This window comes from Kwoniella dejecticola, chromosome 5, assembly GCF_000512565.2.
Source record: "Kwoniella dejecticola CBS 10117 chromosome 5, complete sequence".
NCBI lineage: Eukaryota > Fungi > Basidiomycota > Tremellomycetes > Tremellales > Cryptococcaceae > Kwoniella > Kwoniella dejecticola.
The window spans coordinates 985,795-1,009,034 of record NC_089305.1 but is presented as its reverse complement, the minus strand read 5'-3'; the positions used below and the strand labels follow the sequence as shown (position 1 = coordinate 1,009,034).

At 47.3% G+C, this 23,240-nt stretch overlaps 5 protein-coding genes across 5 annotated transcripts; 1 reads left to right on the top strand and 4 right to left on the bottom strand.

Annotated features, from left to right (window-relative positions):
- Positions 1 to 253: 253 nt before the first annotated feature.
- On the bottom strand, positions 254 to 2,035 carry I303_104465 (uncharacterized protein; the record flags this gene model as incomplete). The annotated part of the gene is made up of 5 exons (XM_018407855.1): positions 254 to 398; positions 482 to 765; positions 977 to 1,158; positions 1,328 to 1,504; positions 1,699 to 2,035. 5 exons carry the CDS (start codon positions 2,033 to 2,035, stop codon positions 254 to 256), a joined length of 1,125 nt encoding a protein of 374 aa, XP_018263066.1.
- Positions 2,036 to 2,437: 402 nt separating this feature from the next.
- On the bottom strand, positions 2,438 to 5,299 carry I303_104464 (uncharacterized protein; the record flags this gene model as incomplete). Its single annotated transcript, XM_018407856.1, has 5 exons — positions 2,438 to 3,004; positions 3,097 to 3,366; positions 3,443 to 3,617; positions 3,751 to 4,757; positions 5,018 to 5,299. 5 exons carry the CDS (start codon positions 5,297 to 5,299, stop codon positions 2,438 to 2,440), a joined length of 2,301 nt encoding a protein of 766 aa, XP_018263067.1.
- Positions 5,300 to 8,946: 3,647 nt separating this feature from the next.
- Positions 8,947 to 10,060, bottom strand: I303_104463 (uncharacterized protein; the record flags this gene model as incomplete). Its single annotated transcript, XM_018407857.1, has 2 exons — positions 8,947 to 9,837; positions 9,902 to 10,060. The coding sequence occupies 2 exons, from the start codon at positions 10,058 to 10,060 to the stop codon at positions 8,947 to 8,949; spliced, it is 1,050 nt and encodes a 349-aa protein (XP_018263068.1).
- An 8,734-nt stretch (positions 10,061 to 18,794) lies between these two features.
- I303_104462 (uncharacterized protein) lies at positions 18,795 to 19,975 on the bottom strand (the record flags this gene model as incomplete). The annotated part of the gene is made up of 6 exons (XM_018407858.1): positions 18,795 to 18,893; positions 18,991 to 19,072; positions 19,189 to 19,269; positions 19,413 to 19,570; positions 19,672 to 19,788; positions 19,895 to 19,975. The coding sequence occupies 6 exons, from the start codon at positions 19,973 to 19,975 to the stop codon at positions 18,795 to 18,797; spliced, it is 618 nt and encodes a 205-aa protein (XP_018263069.1).
- A 414-nt stretch (positions 19,976 to 20,389) lies between these two features.
- On the top strand, positions 20,390 to 23,170 carry I303_104461 (uncharacterized protein; the record flags this gene model as incomplete). Its single annotated transcript, XM_018407859.1, has 5 exons — positions 20,390 to 20,924; positions 20,988 to 21,058; positions 21,130 to 21,241; positions 21,326 to 21,735; positions 21,836 to 23,170. 5 exons carry the CDS (start codon positions 20,390 to 20,392, stop codon positions 23,168 to 23,170), a joined length of 2,463 nt encoding a protein of 820 aa, XP_018263070.1.
- Between the last annotated feature and the right edge of the window lie 70 nt (positions 23,171 to 23,240).

Sequence of the window (23,240 nt, the reverse complement as noted above, 5' to 3'; positions counted from 1 at the left end):
CCTGTTCTCATCTAAACTGGACATGGATCACCCCAATATCGTTGGGGAGAACAATCATCTTCTTATGATTTACGTTGTATTGGTATGCAGATGAATGTATGACAGGCTGAGAGACAGATCCAATATGAATCGAAATCTGCATATGATTATTCGAAACGCAAAGATGTATATCGTTCACTCTAAAGTAGGAACCAGACCTCAATCGCTTCGCTCTTCTCCCTTCATTATGTCGAAGTCCACGCATTGCTGCTCTCTAATCCCTCTTCATAGCTCCACCGCCGACAGCAAGTGTCAAAGTAGAAGGCAATTTAGTTTCCCCGACAGTGTATAAAAGCCCAATGGAGCCTACAGCTACAGCGACAAGCAACACACTTGAGAAAATCAGAATGATGAATGGGCTGATCAAGAATTGAAAGAAATTGTCAGCCTTGATATTTCTAGTCGTCGGGTCCATACTTGTATTGGGCTTTCAACAACTTACGTAGAATAATCGTCCTTTTGACATTCGACTCCAGCATATCCACTTCGGCATTTACATCCCCAGCATTCACCCTTCTCATTCTTGGCCTTTAACGCACAGACTCCTCGTCCGTTACATTCCGTTGATTCGGAACAAGTTTCGTTGGAGGTATAACACGCGTCCGCCAATTCAGAGGAGTTGGCTCGCGATTGGAGTGTTGGGGGTAATGCTCTTGAGGTGAGATATCTCTGGGCAGAAGATGGGCGAATGATGAGTAATAAGGGAGGGGAATCTGGTTGTGTCATCTGTATGATGTATCCTGGTCAGCGCCATACCTCTTGATCGAAAGACGCATAATATGTCATGGCAGATATGTGTGATTGTATCTGTATATGAGTGTGCACGTTATACCCTATTTAAAGGCTGCAACACAGACAGAGACGATTATGCTTGCTACACAGCAGGAGGGCGGCACGGCACATGGGGAGGATAATAGCACGAGAAGCTCTGACTTACGCTCTCAAGGCCAGCTTTGACACCCAATCGACCATTTTCCCAAACCTCTTCGCCCTTGGGCACGTCCTTCAAGCCTGAGATAGTGATAGCTTCCCAAGGGTAATGATCCTGTTTCAACCATGGAACCGCATCGGCCAACGCTGTAAGGGAAGATAACTCTTGTCCCAGGATCGAGGCTGCTTCTGCGAATATCAATATGTAGAATCAGCAAGTGACCTCAACTCAGATATGGTGATCGTCCGCAGTACGTCACACAGTAATGTGGACCGCGACGCGAGCTTATGCCGGTGGGTCTTAGACCCCAGAGGTATTGATTACATGCAAGTACTGCAGATAGTGCGAGGGACTTACTCGTTCCTGCCATTTCAAAGACATCCTTGAATCCCTTGACCACTTCCGGCAGTTCATCCATTATACTGTCCAGAAAGGATTTGGCCTGTTGCAAGTAAGGCGAAAGTAGATTGTTCGTGTAGATATCGTCTGCCAGGTAGAAAGCTGGTTCTTGGGGTAAAGTAGTCGGAAGAACGTCTATCAGGGTGCATTAAAGCCCGCCATCAGGAGGAAATGCAGTCGAATCATCAGCAACTGAATTGTTTTCAACCCATCCCAATCGATTGTAGTGAACGTGCTTGTGTGAGAAGGATGCAAGTCAAGCGAGTTGACAGCGTAAAAGCACTGAAGTATCGAAGGAACAGCAGTAACGATAATAAACCCAGAAATACCTTGTGATGATACACCTCCATCAATAATCACCACCTTAGCCTTCCCTTCCAGACTATCGTCCCACAGATTCATAAGATGAGACCACATCGACTCGTCATTGGGTATCTCGTCGAAGTCATTCAACTGTTCGCCCAGATGATGAGATAGTACAGCTTTAGCTTGGGAAGAAGTCAATGTCGGAGCTTCCTTTGGTTGATGCAAGGACGAAGTTGTCGGTGTAGGATATAAATAGATTTGAAGGGGTTCTTGAGCTTGTGATTGCGATTTGGCGTGGGCGAAGCTCAAAGTTGGGAGAAGGGAAGCGATACCACCCAGACATAGGTTGGCGAGTCGCATTTTGCCGGATTTTTACACTTCCTCAGCACAGACTGGAGACTGGGGTATCGGACAAAGTGCGATGCAGGCTCAGTGGGTGGGATAGACGGGAAGTCGAGTGACGATACGATGAAATGAGATTGGATGAAAGGAAATCAAGGTGACAGAAGTGACGGTGACGATGAACTAAACTCAATCGGTCTCCGGCGGCGGAACTGTCCACCACAGTGGCGCGCTTGATTGACTGGGTTTGGCAGGGTCAATTCGACCTGCATGTTCAGGCTATATCATGATGCATACCGCTCGATTCGTAGACCCTTGTGTCAATGATACATAAGAGATCACGAAAACGGGACATTCAAAAATATGTATGCTAGGTAGTAGGATGCTAAACGAGATTAGATGCGAAAATTCAGATACCCCTCAAACAGCTTCCTCTTCCTCCGCTTTCACCCCGCTCACGGCACTCGCCTGAGCTTGTTCATCAGATAAGATCGTCTCTGATTGTGCTTCGGGGTCCAATACTGCACTCGACGCTTGATCATCAGCCACCGGCTGTTCCCCCATCGTTTCTTCCTTGATCTTCGGTATCGAGGGGTCCTCCGCCCCCGTTTCAGCTGATCCACTAGCACCAACTCCATTATCACCAACATCATTGACCGTGCTATCTTGAGGCTCGCTCCCCGACTCCACTTTGACCCTCTTCGCTTCCAACCCCTCTTCTGCCTTTTCTCCATTATCCGCGCTTTCTTCGTCGGCTTTTCGTTTCTGACTCTGTGGCGATCCCGATCCACTGACGGAAGGTACTTCCAGCGTCTCATTCTTGACCTGCACTGAAGCCGAAGCTGCGCTTGCACTTTGAGTGAGATCGGGGGGTTGCGGCGTGGTCGTCAATCTCGGACTTCCAGAAGTAGACCTTTTATTCGGGTCTGAGCCTTTCAATCGTCGCATAGCCGAAAGCTGTTCCGCTCGACACGTCGCATGGTAATACTGCATGAATCCATCTGTTCTATCAGCCACCCATATCACATTCACGGGTACAAGCTGGAATGGGACCGACCACACTCAAAAAGAGGACTCACAGTACCATTGATATTCAAAGCGTTCTTCCATATCCATTCCTCTTCATCCTCCGACCACTCTTTCACAAATGCCTCTTTACAGACCGGACAGACCGAGGCCGCTTTCTTCGTATCCTGAGGCACTTTAACCCATTTCGCTCTCAGTTGATTCAACCTCTCTGCTGAGATCGTTCCTCCACTAGCGGTCTTGCCAGGTGAATTTGTCAGGTTGGTGGATGGGTTGGAAGGTCCAGCTTCGGCATTCGATGAGTACGTATCTTTGATCCATTCCTACCATCATCGTTGAGCGTGTCAGCTTCATTCCATTCACCACATCAGTGATAGTGAAAACAGTGAGAAGACACACCTCGCTGCGAGGTAACCATCTTCGATGAGCTCCACGACCGGCGGATTCCCGTTCTTTCCTGTTCCTTCGGAAATGCCAATCCATATGCGCTTGGAAATGCGGTCCGTCCGAGGCGAATCGCATGCCACACTGTTTACATCGGTGAGGTAGGTGTTCAAGCGACAATTTATTCGGGCTGCAAAGAACCCAAATGGAGGGATTAGATTAGTCTTACTTCCTGAAATGTCATTTTCAGGTCAAGATCCAAGCCCGCATGCAGGCGTGTTGCATGATCATGAAATGCCCAGGAAAAATTTAACGGAACTTACGAATTAAGATCGATGTTTCGCAACGTGATGTTCTTGTTGATTATGGCATCTTCATACGCTTCCAAAGGTGATCTCTCCCCTTCAATCTGCACAGATGCTTGGGCTTGAGATTCAGGCTCAGGTGTCCTATTTTGACTGACTACGCCTGACTTGTTCAAGCTGTTCAAAATCTTGCTGACGTCGATGGGTAAGCTCGCCAAAGCTGGGATCGGCAGCGCGGGCGCAGGGATCGGGGTGGTAGATCCTGGTATAGGGGTACTCAGGCTTGCTTGTGGTGGGGTAGGTACGAACGTTGGTCTGCCCGTAACGGGTATCTGTTGAGGGGTGGGTTGTCGGATGTTAGCGTGCGAGGGTGGGAAAGGCGGTAAAGAGTTTGGTACCATGGCGGCAGGAGCAGGTTGATTCCAATTCGGTGTTCCGAGGTTCGAAAGTGGTGGTTGTGGGCTGAATACAGGTTGTTGAGGTTGACGTAGCGGTGGACCTGGGGGAGGTTGTGAGGTCGATCCAATCGATTTGACTTGATCCATTATCTGAGCCAATTCTTGGGGTGAGACATTGGTAGAATTGAGTAAATTCAATATACCTGTAAGAGCATTGACTTGTTGTCCCGTAGGTAGATCCCAAGCTTTCGAAGCTGCCTCTCGCTGTTTCTTATCTAATGCATTTTGTACGGTCTGCTTCACCTGTTGTAATGTCGGAAAAGCAGGTGAAGGTAGACCACTGCCGATGACATTACTAGGGGTGTTAAAGGAAGAACCAAAGATATCTCTCTCGATCTGTTCTCTCACGCCACCAGGATATAGCTCGGTTCGTCCTGGACCACCGGATCTCCAGAGGTTGATCATCTCCTCCATTTTCGCTTTGGTCACTCCATCCACCTCTCGATACGTCCGCAAGTACAATCGAGGTATGATGGGCGGTAGGAGGTGAGTCGTATATGGTGGACCAATGTTTTTGGAGATCGAATCGATAAGATATAACAAGGGTAGTTTCTGTGTTGGTAATGCCTAAGAAAGAGAAATGGGAGCAGTCAAAACAGATCAGTGTCTATTTTATGCCGTATTATGGTCGGATCAGGGAAAAGCGAAATTGCATTGTATCGAATCGGCGCATCGCAACACATGATGTGATACGCCAGATGCATCTCGATGGAGGCTGATGCAATCAAACTATATCTTGATCACTCCGCCCACACGCAAGAAGAAAAGGTAATCCATTCGGGCTCCCCTTCTCCCTTCTAGGCGGATGTATATCGGCTGAGACCTACCCGTAATGTAGCCTCCTCGATCTCTTGAACGACCGTATTCATTCCTTCCCAATTGTTCTGATCGCGTTGAGCCCCCGCCATCATCGAAAGGTCCTGGATGATAGGACGTGAGTTGAACGTAAGTTGTCTCAACCGATCTGCATAATAAGCTCGGAACGGATCATGAGGAGGACCAGGAGGTATATGACCATGGATCTGCCCAGGAGGTGGTGGATAGTATGGTCCGGTTCCTCCTTGTTGAGGAGGTTGTTGTTGATATGGCGGATAAGCTTGATACGCCATTTTATTTCGTATCGTATCGTCGATTATCGAGAATAGGAATAAGTCAATCCACTGTCTGTGTTTTGTTTTGTTTTTGAGTCGCTTTGTCTCCTGTTCTTTCCGCTAGCTTCTGCTAGATGATCAGATTACGATGATGGTGGACACCGTCCAGTTGAGAACACGACGATACGACCCCAGGAGAACAGTTTATGTGCATAAACAGATCTTATATCGGATTTAGATGAGTCCCCCTATCACGGCTGGATAAAGTGAGAAGGAGTGAGAGAGGAAGAAACGGGAGGGTCAAAAGGGGAGTGAAAGGGTATAAAGGTTATATAGCCTCAACACCAATACCAACGCGCTCGACAATATCGCCTGTCCTGAGACAATGCCTGTTCTTCGCCTTGATGTCCTTACAGAATATGCAAAGTCAGTGCGAGGGATATGATTGAAGTGCGGATTGGATCTGTGAGGGTGAGAGGGTGGGGGGACCAGGAAATTGTAGCTTTCAAGGCTTTGCTTTTCGAAATGGTGGTCACTGCTCTCTCACTTCGTCACTACGTCCAAGCTCAGTACCTAATAACAGCGTCGAAATGGGAAAAGTAGAATGATATGGTCTGGTCTGTACAAAGTAGAGGCAGAGGTGTAGATGACAAACATCCAGATGATTAGAGCATCGCACAACTGAACTTCTCCTTTCTGTCATTGCCTCGTTCACGCCGCGGCAATTTAAGCAAGTGGCGGGCTCTTGACACACGTGGCTCTCGCGCGTCATGACGTAGCTCATCGTAAAGCCAAGTTACATGCGTTTGACCAAGTCTTCGTATATTCCAAGTACGTGGTCATACTCAGCTGCTCGCGGTTAAACGTATACATACACTGTAGCGTACGACATTCCTACGACCGGCAAAATCTAGGTTCAGATCAGGTCGAGACAGAAGTCAATCAGATCAGCAATATGAGCTGATCTTCACGGCAAAGTCGATGAATTGGGCATATGAATAATGATGATGAAGTCGTACAGTCGTACAATCTTCTTCACACTTCACACGTATGTCGATCTGTTGCCGTCTCCTGATAATTCATCTCAATTAGCTCAGTGAGGGCACTACCTTTTCTTGCCTGACACTAAGCAAGAACACGACTAAGCAAACTACGTTCAGCTAAATTAATTCTTCAAGAGTAGTGTTTGTGCAGACTTGAAAGATATATTCTGGACTTCGTGCTTCAAGTTCCGACAAAATTGAACTTTGAGAGATTGAGTTGAGTACGCGTGTGTGCCGCAATTCAATTCCAGATCTCTGGATCTCATTCAAGCGTGCCGAATGCGACATCTTCTCACCCCAGAGAGACGTACATGAGCTGTCATGATATGACATGACAACTACTTTCACCTGGCATTCGGCAAAGATCCCGACTACCTAGACGTCTCTCCAACCTACTACCGAAGCTCGATTGTGCTGATCAGATAAAATGGGACCGCCGGAAATAGCCATTCCGAGAGCGATCCATACCATACAGATAGATCTCCCCAAAACCGTGACTTTACGTTGATGTCCAGCCCTCGGTCGGAAGCTTGGATAGCCATTGATCAGGGAGATAAGATACTGCTCTATGATGTATGAGAAATAATAACCGGGCAGCTATCTCCCGCCCCATATTGAATAGAATCATCGAAATCGAAATTCATGGGCTTCAGCCACTTTCCGCCTTTGTCTTTGTCGTAAGATTCATCTCCGCTTCTCCTTCTCAAACGTGTAATGATTTAGGTGACGTCGCGGGATGGCGCACGCGTTCCTCACGTCGTAAATTATCATATCTTATCGGTTGGATCATGGGAATAAGGGATCGTGAGGACCTCTCCCTCACAAATCGGACGGCCGTAAGAACTAGGCTTGCACTATAGCTATAGCCATCACTACGCGGAGTGGTAACGCTAATTGCAAATCGGAGCAAGTTACTCCTTTAGCTCCATATCGCATAGCCCAAGAGCGTAATTACCTAAGTTGTAACCGGAATCAAGGGAGTCAAGAGTCAAAAGAGACCGAGATGCAGTAGTACATCATCTTTACGCCCACGGCTCCATGTGATATCTGGGCGATGCCGTTATGACATGATGACATCAAAACGCCGATGCCAAAGGTCGATTGCTGGAATCGAAAAGTCGGTAGATGACGTGGGGCTACGACGCAATTAAGCAAAAGCGATAAAGCCGATAATCGCTGTTGCTGTCAAGAGGTATTACTCTCTCTCTATGTGAGCGTACGAGCGTATGAACGTATGAGCACGATGCAATTGCATTTCATCTTGTGGCGAAGTCATATCAAGACGTCAAAGCAGCTAGCTACCTTATGTGGGAGTGGCGTAACAAGTATCTTCGTTTGGCGGACATCAATACTGATACGGGTACATCTACGTCGAAAGAACACTGAGAGGTCATACGCTATATGCTGAAACAGTACAGATTGATCCGCCGTACATACCATACAGTGGCCGATTACGCCATGTCGACAGACTGATAGACAAATGAAACATGACAAAATGGTAATTTCGGTCAATCGACCGTCAAGCCGTGAGAATCATATGAAAGACCAAACGGTGAAGATCTTGCTCAAGCTCGCGCCAATCCAAGTAGCCATGAGGCGTGAATAGTCGAACAAGGTTTATGGGTAAGATAAGATGTGACAGAGATGAGAGACATTGCCCAGACATTGATCGCCACATTCCTCTTGAGTTAAATCAGACACAAGATTTAACAATTTGATTCACTCTTACCTGGACGATAACTTTGTGCAATGTAATGTCTGACTCGTACTCGTACTCCTACAGTTGTACGGTCAAGGTACGACTAGATTCACCTGTGCCAAAGATCAGATCTCAATCTCAATCTCGATTGCGAGGTGATAAAATAGGTAGATCAATGCCTGGAAATCAGACTAACCAAGCTATGTTTAGTCAATGTACCAGTGATCAATAATCAATAATGAGTATACGAGACATCACTAGTTTCGTTTCAACTTATTCGAGGGCAGTGCAATTTGGATGGACAAAGTCCAGACCAAACGACCAAGGGTCGACAATAATAGGGTATGCGACAACAAAGATACTCGTAGAGATTGAGATGGAGTGCGAACATTCCTTCTTCGTACTTGTCCTGATTCACATAAATTGGACATCCGTACTCCCTCTTGAAAAGCACTAGTATAACCCAAGATCTGCTTCCTCTTACGACCAACTCTGAAGATCGGATGGCTCGTGAGTGCGCTAGCGTACCAGTATTGTACTCCTCGCCCAGTCCCAGTACTGCCAAGGAATGTCACACCATGCAGACAGCAGGCAGTGTGCAAAGTGCAGAGTGCAGAATGTAGAAGAGTGAACGCATTAAGCAGTGCATAGTTTCCGAATTTAAAATTGATCTGCGAACTTCTTACTGACTTCTGACTGACTTTGACCCGATTAACTAGTAATTGAGATACGATATGTGATTTGACAATCTACACGCCATTAAAAATGGGAGACATGATGATAACTTGGATGTATATATGTGTGATGATGGTATTGTGTCTGAGGTATTTTATTTACAACGAGAAAGGGGTGTATGATGAATGCAGGGGTATCTAATTACATATACTGTAGATATGTGATATGAGGAAGAGACAACAGTAAAATTACCAACCACCGACATGTATCGGTTCGCCGGTAAGGTGCATGTTGACGGCATGGGCTCGTGATCGACCATCAAAGGCTCGAGTCATGTCGAAACCTTTTTGAGGATGTCGCGAGGACGATCTGCCATGATGGTGATGTTGGCCGGTTAGAGTGACTGGCGATGGTGTCTTGCAGTCATCTGAGGCTGGTGATGATTGTAAGGAAGAAGAGGCGGATGAGGTGAAATGCGGTGGGTGGGGTGAGGAGTGATGGCCAATTGGTGAAATTGGTGGGGAAGGAAATGCAGGTTGTTGCGGTTGATATGTGACTCGACTTTTATACGGAGATGGTACTGCTCTGATAGGTCGAGAAGCTGGTTGAGGATCCGGTGTAGTCTCTGGTGTTGGGTATGATCGAGAAGCAGAAACCACTGGCACAGGAACGATGACGGACCCCTCAGATGAAGACGATGAAGAAGCAGATGAAGCTCGGGCAACGGCTCGAGGACCATGTTCCGATCGAATCTTGGCTTCGAAGTTGACGATTTCATCGCCGGCGACATTGAGGTTCCATTCTAGGTATCCGCACATCTCCCGTTCCATTTGGTTGATCTCCTTCAAGGCGAACATCTTCTGGGCTACTATGCTCCAAGACTGGTTGGAGTATGTGTCATCGCAGATCACCTTTGAAGCGATCATGAAAGCGGAAATGAATAATCGGTGACCACTTGAACCTCTTGCGGCAGGATATCGTTGCTTTAGCCTTGAAAGGAGCATCAAAGCGGCAAAGGTGACAACCGAAGGAAGTCGAGTTCGATGTAAGGCATAGGCGACGAAGTGGGCGAGAGTGGGTGTTGGGGCACCGGGAGCAGTAGCAGCCGGTATGTTGGGACATTGGAATAGAGAAGTGATCTGAAAGGCAGATAGATCGATGACGTGTAAGCGACAGATCCTTTTGATGAATCCATTAACTCACGAATCGAGCAGACATGACCGCAGTCTCCTCATGCCCGTAAAAGGGATCTTGAGATGATCTTGACACAGCAGGTTTCGTCACCTTCCTCTTTCCTGAGGGAGGGGTCGAAGTGCTTGGTCGGTACGCTGGGATTGCAGCTGATGATGAAGAAGAAGACATCGTGAAACGAGTTGCTTGTGTTGATGCTGAAGCTGACGATGATGTCGAGTGCTTGGTACTCCTTGAGGAGGACGAAGGTGAGGAAGCAGAAGATATTGGTTCGGGGTAGGCTGACGATTTTCGAATAAGCTGGTGATGGGAAGAAAAGAGCAATCGAGTCAGTATTGGATGACCAGGCTACGTTATTTATGTATCTCACGGGGAGTAGACGAGACATGATGGGAAGATACGCGGCCGATCGTCGATGATAAAAAGGGTGGCAAGAGGACGACGATAAAAGAGGAACTGATGGCGAGATCGAATGTTAAAAAGGCCAGCGGGAACTAGTTGATGAGAATCAAATTTGACTTTCAAGGCTAGTGTAGAATAGAGTATGTCTGAAGATAATTCAAAGCATAACTGAGACGTCAAACGATATCTAAGAGTGATGTACGTATAACGTCCACGGCCGGCAGCTTCGGCTGATAATTGATAATAAGGGTGAAGTAAGTCTCCAGGTGAAAGAAAAAGAAAAGAGGACGGTGATAAAATAACGGGATGCCAAGCGGCGGACGAACGGCAGTCAAGATGAAGCGACTTAAATAAGAAAAAGAATAAGAGCGAAGAGTAGCAAAAAGAGGAAAGGGGGTTAGATGCAGGATGATGGTTGAGGCGTTGTTGTCAAAGCGATAATAACCCCAATAAGCATGGAATAGTGAATGATGGATGACAGTCCCATAGCGTCAAATGATTCCCATGACCACGCCTCACAACCCACAACCTTCAATCGGACACTGATGACTCGCTAGATTACTTCTTTCTCTTTTTCATATATGACTCCCCCACGTACACCATCAACAATACACACACACATATTCCGAACCATCACTATCATAAAAAGCGCTGTATTCGCATGTAAAACACCGTAAAGGAGGGTAACGTATGATCACAAATCAAACCATGTTAAGTGGGGAAAAGGACAAATATTACACGAGGTCCGCTAGACCAGGGTGGTCCCGGCCGAAAGGAGTCCCCGTGCGCGATTCATCCATATCTATCACAACACGATAACATGCCATCAAAGATGAACAATGCTGTACATCATGATGGAAGTGATCATGACCGAGAAGATTAGGTCATCTGAATCGGCTAGAATCCCTGATCCCGGCAGATCCGGTTGATCACAACCAGAAAAAAGAAGAATGAAAGTTGAGACATGGGATTGACAGTGATTGAAGCTAAAATCAGAGCCAAGATTGTGTTTCGCATAGGAACGAGACTAGAGATGTTATGGGTGAAAGTGAAAAAAACGAGGTGAAAAGGGAATCTGATTGATACGCTTTGACCAGAAAGAGGAAACAACAAGGTACGATAATCGCTTAAACCCCCTATCCCGCTAAGAACGCATCAAACAACAACAATACACAATGATACACCGATTGATCCCCACCGGCCCGCAAACGCGAGTAACGACAAGAAAGCAAATCTAATGTTCATGCGATCATCACCTCCCCACGGATACGAATGAATAACAACACCAATATGGTTATGATTGATTGCTCGAGCAGCATGATAGTATGAAGGGCTGGAATTCAAGATCCAAAGGAATGACAAGAGAAATAGGACCGATTAATCACAATAAAAGGAGGAATGGAATGTGAGGTAGGTAGTACGCAAGTCAAAGACGATTCGGCGCGGCAGGAATTTTTCCCAAGAAATGGACAAATGACGCTGACCAAGATCAACTCACCTTTTCACTCGATCTGTTGCCGCTTTCCATTTAAATCAAGATGTGTATTGCGATGGTGAGCAATGGTATTCTTGATGTTGGCGAATGACTATGCAATGGGGATAGCAAGATATGTATGCGTGTGAACGATGTTGGTCACTGGAATGGCGATCTGCATGAACTAGTACGAGTCGGGTGTGCCGCGCGAGCGTATGCGTAACTTTGTTTTTTAGATTTTCGACTAATGTTCTTTCCGAGTGGTGGAGTCGATTTGATCTTGATCTACCTGAATCTGGCTATGACTTCCTGAGTGTCGATACTGATCCTTCTAATGTCTGTGCGCAAAGCGTAAACGTCGAGTCAAGTAAAGAAGATCAATGATATAATGATCAACGATGTTGATTGTTTTATGTATTGTTAGGGAGTCGGAAAGTGTTAAAGAGGGAGGGGGTCGGTCGGGTCTTTCTTTATAAACCAGATTGGTGTTATTGGAAGGTTTTTTAGGGTGCAAGGATGGGCGGTTATATCCAGCCCGTTATTGGGTATTGTACGATCGGACACTTATACCGGCTCTAAGAACTATCTAAAAGAACTACTGGACTTATTTATCCCGTTGATTCGGGCGAACCGATCCTTCTAACCCACCTACCAATGCGTTGGTGCGCTGTTTAAGGGAAAACAAGATATCGGTGATCGACTCATGTCATGTCAAAGTCATGTTCTCTCTCCAACTACGGTGGTGCTTGTGTGGTGATGTCTCTCTTTATTTGTCTTGTGTCTCGGTAGTCAAAAGGACAAGCTGGGCAAAATACGGAGGATCGGAAACCAACCTCGGATGCATGCGGTTTTAAGGCGAATGGAAACAACCCTTCTTCTTCATCCTTATTTTCCGATTGACATGTCAGGTCAAAAAGAAAAGTACAACCGATGACCTGCTTTGCCTTGCCCCAATCCGATGCAAGTTTAGTTAATTAGAAACCGGATAAAAGGGACCGCCAGAAATCGTTATTCCTGCTAACCAACAAAAGCAGAGTTTAGATCGCACTGGGAAGGGGGGAAAGGGGGTAACGTCACCGAATGAGGGAACAAGTCGATTTAAACGACGTGGTCACAGAGCGGGCTTTCGAAGGATATTTCCATGACGAGGGTAACAAAGGGTTCCTTGGCCATCGAGAGATGTTCCCTTAGATTCCGTTAACCCCGGAACGATTTTTCAGTGCTTTAACGCCCACGATAACGTACGAGGAAAATGGATGGAAATCGTTAGATCGCTCCAACGCTCGCGGTTGGCGTCGGGGTTGAAAAAGCTCAGGGTCCGAGACATCAGGTAACAAAAGGGCAATTGAGGTAGAAAAATGCATAGCGTAGGAATTGCCGGTCCGACTGTAGTAGTGGGTCCGGTACAGCATTTCCGAAAAGTCAACAACGCGGTGCATGATCGTTCTTCTATGGGTGATGTCTCTCAGACTCGGGGTCATGGGGCTCTATAGATTCGATCTGAGGTAGTAGTGCTGTGTCGGGGTTCAGAGATCAGCTTTTCCGCTACTTACCGGGGTGTTGTAACGACGTGTCTTGTCGTGTTGTCAATTCACTGGGGCAAGCACGAAATGCGGGATCGACTCCAACAGCAAGAAACGGGATCAGAAGGTCCCACTTAATGCGAGCGGTCCGCATGCACCGTCATTAGCCAATGAACACGCTTATAGACGTCAATGAGCAATCGTCTTTCTCCACAGATGCAAACTTCTCGCTTAAACCGATGACGATGATGCAAGCATGGTCCCAGAATTGTGGCTTGATCACGGTAATCTGTTGAGAAGCTCACGTAGTCCATTCCCACGTATCATCTTCTACCTCTTTGTCGAACAGATGGATTCCATCGATTTGTCATGCTGCACATCGAATTCGCCAACGACGTATTTGACTCAGAAATGATTATCCGTTTGTTCCCACGTCCGTCTGTCCGTTCTTTGCCTTGTTTTGGTGCCGTAAACAACGGACGAGCGACAATGGAAGGACGGGATAACTATCGGTATAACTGCGGAGGTTAAATGTCTTTACCATTTTCTCATGCCTCTGTGTACACATCAGATCTACCGTAGAGAGATGGGTTTTGCAACTTGGCGTTCGGCCAAGTAAGCGCTGACCAGATAGTTCAATGATCTGTTCTTTTATTCCATGTTTGTTCTTTCTGTCTCAGCCAAATGACCATGTCTCGCAGTCAACCGAATTCCCAAAAACGAACAGTACGGGCATGTCTCGGTTCGGAAATACCTAATGCAAAAAAGTTGGCTTACATCCGATTTTTCGGCTACACAAGCTCACAAGTTCGTTTGAACAGCTTGAACAGTTTGATGAGTGCAGCTCCCATCTTGTCTCAATTCGATGGATTGCATTTCCGCCCACGGAGTCCGTGGAGCATAGGAGACCGTTCTACATCTCATCTCATCGAGCTGACGCAATCTGCCAAGCGAACGAATAAAAGTGGACGTTGATCATGTACCTATCACTAACAGGCTAAGAAGTGAGATCATGTAGAGCCGCTCTAAGAACGATCCGTGTTGTATTCGTCCAGCCCAGCCAATGCCGTGAATTATGTTTGTTTATTGGTGGCACAAACGCAAAAACAAAAAGCGATCGAGTCGATCGTTTAAGCATTTACAGTTAACCCCTTTTCAGGGTGTTTGCCTGAATAACTGGTCGGATTTCAATCCCGAAAGTGTCCCGGATTTGTTCCTTCTAGCGAAGTTGTGCTTGTGCGTTCAACGGCGAAGAGGGTGACAACCCCATACCTCTGTGCATCGTCAGTGCAAGCGAGGCGAAGCCAGATCATCTTGTATGATTGGGGTCTTCACGTGCAGCCAGAACTCATGGCGTAAATCATTTACCATCGGCTGGTCCTCTTGACATGCCTCAGATGACTGATCGTTTTATGTGATCTGCAAGCGAGCTCTGTTTGTCCTGGAACGAGGTACCGGCCAGCCCGAATCTGAGGGAGCGGATTTAACACGAGATCATTTCCGCGAGGGTCGACTTGGATGTATTTGCTGTTCGCTTCTGGTCCTCAGGCATTAATCCTTTTGATAACCGCCGAACATATGGCTGAGATGCTGGCTGCCAGCAACGGAGGAGACTTCCCCTTCTTGCTGAATTCTGAACCCGATCCATGTCTTAACGAAAATCAGATCTGCGGTTTGAACTTTTGTTGGTCAATTACGAAATGGATCTATAATTTTACTTGCGTACTCCAGTCGCCCTTGGAAAATGCTTAAAAACAAGCTTTTCAGCGTCAATTCCAAATTCAAATTCGAATATACGAAAACCTTGTACAGCAGATTCCGACTGAACTTGAAATGTATCACGGAATACGTCCTCAGGCTATGCAAAGTATCGGCCAACTCTCTTCTCTCTCCGAGCTACATCTGTCCCTGTAGTAAATTCAGACGGGAGTCTGCTGTTATAGGCAGATCTGTATACCGGGAGGTGCAAATTACAAGTTTTAGGCGATTGGCGAAGTGATAAACTGTTGAACCTTTCAAGCCCTCTTTCGAGCTTTGCAAGGGGTCCTATCATGTACCTTGATGCATTTCAAGGGGTGTAACGCGGCACCGAGGTGACTGACTGTGACTGTAGGGGGGATCTTCAGGTACAAAAGCGGGTTACTTGATGGCGATATCACCAATTCGAAATCTCGTAAACCGTCAAAAAAGCAACCCTCACTAGGGCCGGCTCGTTCCTTAGCCTCTGCATAACGTGAATTATGAACCCATCGTTCTTTTGGGGAGAAGACGAAATCAAGTTACCGGTTGCCCTTATATCCGCTCCACGGACAGCTCATCCGCTGCAGCCAGCACCAACAAGTTCTTCAATCAATTACGAGTTAACTCGGTGAACTTTGCTTGGCTCGTGTCGGAGCGGGGATCAATAATAGACCGGCGGTAACGACTTGATCGACTACCCTACCTATTCTCGTAGATCTGATAGAGGGAGGCACTCACCCGCTCATCGAATCGGCTGTTATTCCGATTTTCGACAGGATGGCAAAGATCAGGTTTGATATCGGTATAATTCGGATTTGACATCAAAGTGTGGCTCATGCACAACCTGATAGGTGTGGAAGTGGAGCTGACCACGCTGCTTCATGACACATGTGTAGACTTACGATCTGTCTGCCTGATCGCTGGTACGCAAAGGTGATTCCTACTGTGGCGAATGTGGTAGCAGCTGCTCATGATGGTGAAGTGATCTTACGCCCAAGCCTATGTGAGTAGGCTACTTGCGAGGGCATTTTCGACGGCCCATTTCTCTATGTACAGCAGTGTCAGCCAAGTGGGTTGAGCAGCACGAGCGAGTGTTGTGACGAAGCATTGATCCCTGAAGTGAGGAGTGCAGAGGACATACAGTGATGAATCAGCTTCAGATCGGGCGTTCTGCCCGCTGAACGGAGAGGCATGTTACAACGCTAAGCGACGATATGACTCACCTCACCTGGCACATTGACTAGATGCAAGTGCATGTCAGATCGAATAGATCGCAACGATGCGCGCGAGGGCTTCCATTCTGACTATGTCAGCAGATGTTTCAATGATTCACATAGACAAATGCACGCTGGAGATCGTCGTTTCACTTTGCATATGTGCCCGGAAAATGTGGGCGTCTTCTTCCTTCTGCCGACGAAACCCGTCTCGCTAATCGTCACCTGTGATCAGAATCGTCGTCATCGCGAGACGAGTGGCCAGTGGTCTCGCACGATAGATACCAACATGAACTCAGTGGGACATGAGATGTTGTGAGCGATACCGAGACCCAGCAAAGCGCGGCTGAAGCCTCCTACAGTATGTCGCTTCATACTCGCGCTTTCTCGACTACTTGTTGCACACAGAGTCTGCCACGACCTCAGCCATTCTCGGCAGACTTGGATGAGGGAAGGTTGGACTACCCCCAGGTGTTTCCACCCCGCTTCTGGCCTCACATGAGAACGAGGAATTTGGCCTGTGTGGGTGATTCGCACGTAGCTCTGCCGTTCAGCAGAGGCGCCTAGTGAGCAAGCGGAATCGTTGGCCAATCACGTCGGCGAAAATTAAGCAGAAAATCAGAACGATGGTTGATTCATCTCGTCACTTGGCCACTTGCAAATCACGGACCTGCTTTATGGCTTTGCCATTACAAGCTGGACAAGCGATCATCACCTCATCTCCTCAGATCGTCCCGGAATTGACATTCATTGTCATATGCGAGATTGCAGAAGGCAGACCCGGTGTGGTTCGCTGTCACAGCGTGGGGGATGGGAGCCTCTGTGCTGTCTATTAGCTATGCTCACACGACTTTCACGAAGAAAATGAGCTTTGCGGATTGAGACTGCATGGTATCAGGAATACAGATCCTCTCGTCAACTGCAAGAGTTCGTGAGGATGAATCGCTATGCCACCGTCCTCTATATCCATGTCGCGCAACAGTACAGCAGATTTCGACGTCCTGTCCACTGTGGCACGCCCATTGCAACGTCAAAACCGATCTACTGTACCACAGTATCAGGCCAAATCGATGACTTTCGTCAAAATACTGTACGGTGCCACAGCTCAACAGAACCACACAGACTTTACGCTCAAAACGTCACTATCCGACAACTGCACTTCTCACGCTAATGATACTGATGTCCGATACGCGATCTCCGATACTGCGTACGTATACAGAGATCTAGGGAGTTATGACATGTGAGAAGGGTCGAATTGGGGGAACGGTGTGGGAAATTACTGACTGCATGAGCATGACAAGTCGTCATCTTAACGCCACAATTTTGCTAAAACCGCCTTTAACCGTTGGTGAGCTGAGAAGAATTCTTTCGATGCATTCCGGATGAATTTGTTAGTTGGTGTGAGCGACTCCATCTGATCTGACCACGGCGAGAGTCCAGAATATACAGACGTGTTGCAGAATATGCATTTCTGCATGTGGAGCGACATCCAGCCTAGCCTGAGCGATCGTGGTCGACATTCTTTTATTTGTTTGATCCCGACCGGAAAGATATCTTCCTTCTCCGTCTCTCTGGGACCAAAGACGTCGTACCGAAAAATGCATGAAAGGCGATCCGATACAGCCATTACGCAAACGAGCTCATATGTCATACCTTATTTGACCAGACTGTGAGCCCGTTTTACGTGTTTCGAGATCTTGCTGTTGTCAACGTCGTACATCTATCCACTGGTAACACAACATTTCTGTTTTCCCGAAAGGTCCGGACGGCCTAATTAGCCTACATCTACTTGATGTTAGAAACGGAATGTTTTCGGCGAAATTATGGTTTGAGATCTTTCGCATGTACCTTGTCATAAGAGATGGGGATGTTCCATTCTTGAACGCTCGGAAATGGCGTCATAATAGTGCCGATGATTCGATCGTCGTCAAGCCCCTCTGAAACACGACTCACTAGTCAATGGTTTATGACGACGTGACAAGTGGGACGCCAAATGTCGTAACATGTGAGCACGTATCTTATCTGATGAACCTAGATCGATTGCGCACTCTCCTTCGACTGTGAATTATAGCGGAAAATACGGAGTAATGTAAGGCCGGGTTTGGCGGGGAATTATCCACAGAGGCAAGATGAAGATGGATGGCGACTTCACGGCGATTGACAGTAATGTGCAGAGCAGAACACCATCTTTTGTTCACACGCTATGTCCTGCTGATCATGCCTGACGCTCAAGCCATAGATTGACACGATGGTCTGGTAATCTTCGATCTGCAATTGGGGCATGACGACGTTGTGGAGGACGATCTCCGGCACTTCTGGGCAATCTGAACGGGGACATCGGCCCGCTGTGCGGCTTCTCGGGAGCACTTGATGCTCACGTTGGGAACACATGGTGGGCATCGATAGTCTGATAAACATGATGAGGCGCCTTCGTGGCGATGCGCATGTGGTTTACATGAGTTCTAGCTTGGTGAATATACAACAATTTGACACCGCTCTTTGTCTTGCGACCGCGTGTGGTGCACAAGATCTCTGACCAGGTTATCTGGGGCTTACCAGCCAGCCGGAACTTCTGATCGACCACCTCCTGCTGTTTCGACACTGTCTTTTGGCGGGTCAGGACGGCGATATTCCACTTTGTCAACCTTGACCTGCAGATAGAACCAACGCAGTCAGCAAAAATCGATATCGCGACCGACACGGACATTCGATGCGTCATCGTATATATGACTGTAGATTCTGACGCACCTCTCCATCCACCAATTGATATACGTATGTGACTATAACTGGACCTTGGACGTCCATCAGAGCGAATGACGGTGTGGCGTCCCTAGCGCATGCACAGAAGTTGGCAGTCAGCATCTCAGGTCTACTCAAGAGATAGCCAAGCAGTCGGATTGATTGTGGGGTGACGAATTCCACGCGAGAAGTATCATCGGGACTGACCCATTCCATAAACCACTCCATGCACCTGTCGCTGAACCTGGGTTCACGAAGAATCTACCTTCGAACTCGAAAGCTTCGAATCTAATATACAGAATCGTGTCAGCACATCAGAGTGTTGTAGCGACACGAGCAGGACAGTAGATTGATGCCTTTCAAAAAGAAAATGATCGTCACCGGTGGGATGTGAGGTATACTTGTATCTCAGGACAGGACGCTTGGCTTACCGATGAGTTCCTCCACTTATCAGGACATCTACGTCCATCTGTCTCGCGAGCGCCGCTAGCATGTCCGCGTCTCCAGCGGGAACGATCTGCTGTCCGTGCACCACACCTATGCGGAGTGATTGGTGTGGTATCGAAAGTGACAACGGGAAGTGCGTATTCTACGGTAAATAAGTAATTAGACGAGCACTGTCTGTAGCGGTTTGCAGGCTACCTTGACGCTTTATCTCTGATGCAAGTCGTGGCAATGCTTCAGACTCACCTCATCAAACTCTCCTCTGACTACATGCACTTCAGGCGCGATAGTCCGTAGATAGTCATATGTCTCTTTGTCACACACATTTCCCGTGCATATGATCTGCCCTATCTTGCCCGGCACCTGATACGTGCGATCAAGCGTCAGCTTGGAATGCAAGACCGGGTCATCCAGTAGTAGCGGAAAACATCGATGAAAGCAGCAGCATGAGGGAGTACATATAACGTACTAGCAGCTTCTTGAACTTGGCTGGCAAGTCATGTGTGAGAGTCGGTATATGTAAATCGCCAATGACAAGGACAAGGACCATCTTGAGGCGTATCTCTGCTTCTGAGCTACTGACGTCGGCAATGTAGGAATGTGCGGGAGGGCGAAAGCGTTTTTCGGGCTTCTGTTGTAGGTTGCTATGCTGATACGATTGCTACTGACGAGACTGGATGAATCTGATATCCTCATGTCATTGCATCAACGCATCAACACCGGAGCGTCAAAGCACTTGTCACGTGTGTCCGATAATTGCCGGAGTTTGAGCAGATGTCCACTTCAAACAGCATCATCACACCTACTTTTCTGTCAGCTCCCCCCGTGTTGACCAACTGTTCTATGTCGCAAAATTCCTTTCACACCTTCGCGAAACATCAAGCACCCAACCTAAAGCAGGAGTTGTACCTCCTGCATTCGACGGCAAGATAGGATTCAAAAAATCCTGACCGAGCGAGATGCGATGAGGAAACGTAAAACCAAGTCCTCCAAATCCTCCTCCGGCGCACAAAATAATATAATAGCTACGGCGCAATCTATAATACCAACATCCGACCATAATAACACACCAGTAGCAAATAGAGATCACAACGACTCAAGTCCTCCTCAACACGAACACCTTGATCTGTATTCAGACCCTCAGGAAACCCCTACGTCAGATATACCATACTCATCAGACGAGGAAGTAACACCAAATATCGCTCGAGCTTCACTGGATCAGTGGTCCGATTCGCAAGCGGGTTCATCATCATCAATACTGGGTCTGTTAGTGCGATCATCCCCTTGGCCACTTGATGAGCTACTTCGCGGCATTCTTGTCTTGCTACATCAAGCGTATATAGAATTGGTTGGCATGATTCTTGGTTTAAGCAGCTGGCTGGGAGGAGGCGAAAGTTCGTCAGGTAAAGTGGAGAATATACCTCTGGACAGCGAGAGGAAAATTAGGAGGCGGCGACGCAGAGTGGAAAATGGAAATGTGAATGGTCATGCTTTCAGAGGTATGCTTGCTAGTCCTAATCGTCATCATCATGACTGATTGACTGACTTGTTATCTCACGTAGACTCGAATGACCATTTCCCGGGCATGGTCAATCTCTCTGGCACTCTGTGCTACATGAACTCCGTACTACAAGTGAGTATCATCCCTGCACGGCTTTCTTTCTCAAGATCGTCATAGGATCAATGCTGATATCTACTACTTAGGCATTCGCATCTATAACTTCTCTTGTGGACAACCTGGAGAAAATAGTGGAACTAGCCATTGAGTCGGATACTCCTACTCCCGTCACAGACAGTCTCTTGGATGTCATTCGTGGTGAGTGGATTCATCCTGCTCTGTAAAAGCTTGCAATGCGGTTGGAATAAGGTATAAGGCTAATGTTTCGTGAGGGACTTGTAGATCTAAATACTCCCCACGCCCGCCCGCCTCTCGCACTGCGTCCTCATGCTCTATTACAAGCATTACACCCTCTACCACAGATCAGGCGACTACTGTCTACGAGGGAACAACAAGACGCCCACGAGCTTTTCGTGGTGTTGGCAGAAGCAGTATCGGACGAAGCAGTCAAAGTCGCAACTGAGATAGCCAGATTGAAAGGGCTAGGCGACATACTGTCCTTGCAGAAGTACGCGAACAGACGAAAAATCAGCGAGGATGTTGAAGGCAAAGATAAGAGAAGGAAAATTAGAGGCATGGCTCAGCCTTGGGAAGGACTGATGGCCCGTCGGCGGACGTGTCAGCGCTGCGGATGGGAGACAGAGGTCAGGATGGATCTGGTTGGAGGGATGGAATTGCCCATTCCATTACATGTGAGTGGATCTCCTAGTCCTAAGACCGCACAGAGTGCATGGTTAGAGTGAGTCAATCTGGGGTGTCCATGTGCTGACATCCTTTTGATCTGTGATGCAGGGTGACGTTACGCTTGACTCTTGTATAGCGGAATACCTTGCACCCGAATACCTATCCGACGTAACGTGCGAATCATGCTCCTTGCGGCTTACTTTGGCGCATTATCAAAGTGAAGTTGAGAGACTATCATCGGTCCCAGATGCAAATGCTCAAAAATTACAGAAAGTTGCGGCAAAAAACGGTCATACTTCCTCATCGGCATCCCCATCGACATCATCACTAATAGGCGCAACCTCATTTTCAGCTTTGGAAGGTCTTTCAACTTCCACCTCTGCGAGTACAACACCGACGACGCAAGAAGAAAAAATGACGAATTCCCGCAAGAAGCGAGCTAGGGATGCTCGACGAGTGACGGCTCGATTAGAAGACATGGTTTCTTCAAACGTGATTTCGAATTTCAATGAACCTTTCCTCGATCCGGCTCAATTCCAAACGAAATTAGATGGGACAGCACCGATACCAATTAAATGGCAATTGAGCAAAACGAACTCGATTCGACAGAGTGTATTGACTAGAACACCGCGGACGTTGAGATTGTTATTTATACGGTCGGAGTTCACGCCTTATGGATCGGTGTTGAAGAAGACTGCCCGAGTGAATTTCCCGATGATTTTGGATTTGACGCGCTTTGTTTCGAACGATATTTGGAAATCGGAGGGAAAGGATGGATCAGATGGGTCTACTGCGGCTTCAACCTCGTCGTCGTCTACATTCGGTTCTTCGACTTCAACATTGGTGAATGGAATTACCTCTCGCAATCATCATCAACCTCAAGTGAATGGACATATGCACGACCGTGATCAGATTAAGATCAAAGAACGCCGAAAGAAGATATTGTACAGATTAGAATCTGTAATTCTTCATTATGGATATACCCATTCTTCTGGACATTATATATGTCTAAGAAGAAAGCCGTCTCCTTTCCTGTCACCGTCTCCATCTTCAGCAGCTACTGCAAAAGGCCAAGAAGGGAATTGGTGTAAACCGAGTAAGACGAACAAGTCTTGCCCGGATGGATGTCATTGTGAATCGTGTTTATACTTTGGACAAGTGCGAGAGGGTATAGAGAGTAAAATACCGGGAAAAGGATGGTTGAGGATCAGTGATGCCGATGTGGAGGAAGTGGGCGAAGAAGCGTTATACGAAAGTAGAGGAGCGGTGTTTATGCTTTTTTATGAGAAAGTGGGCGAGTATATACCACCGACCAAAGGCAAAGCTGGGAATGGGAACGGGAACGGGAATGGGAATGGAAACGGGCAAGGGAGTACAGGTGATCTGTCTGGCAATAGTCAGGAGGTATTGGAAGATATCAATAATGCCTCGCAGAGCATATGATTATCTCGAGAAAGACATGGGCTCATTGAGAAGGGGAGAAACGCAGGGATCGATGTTGAAAATCAGTCAC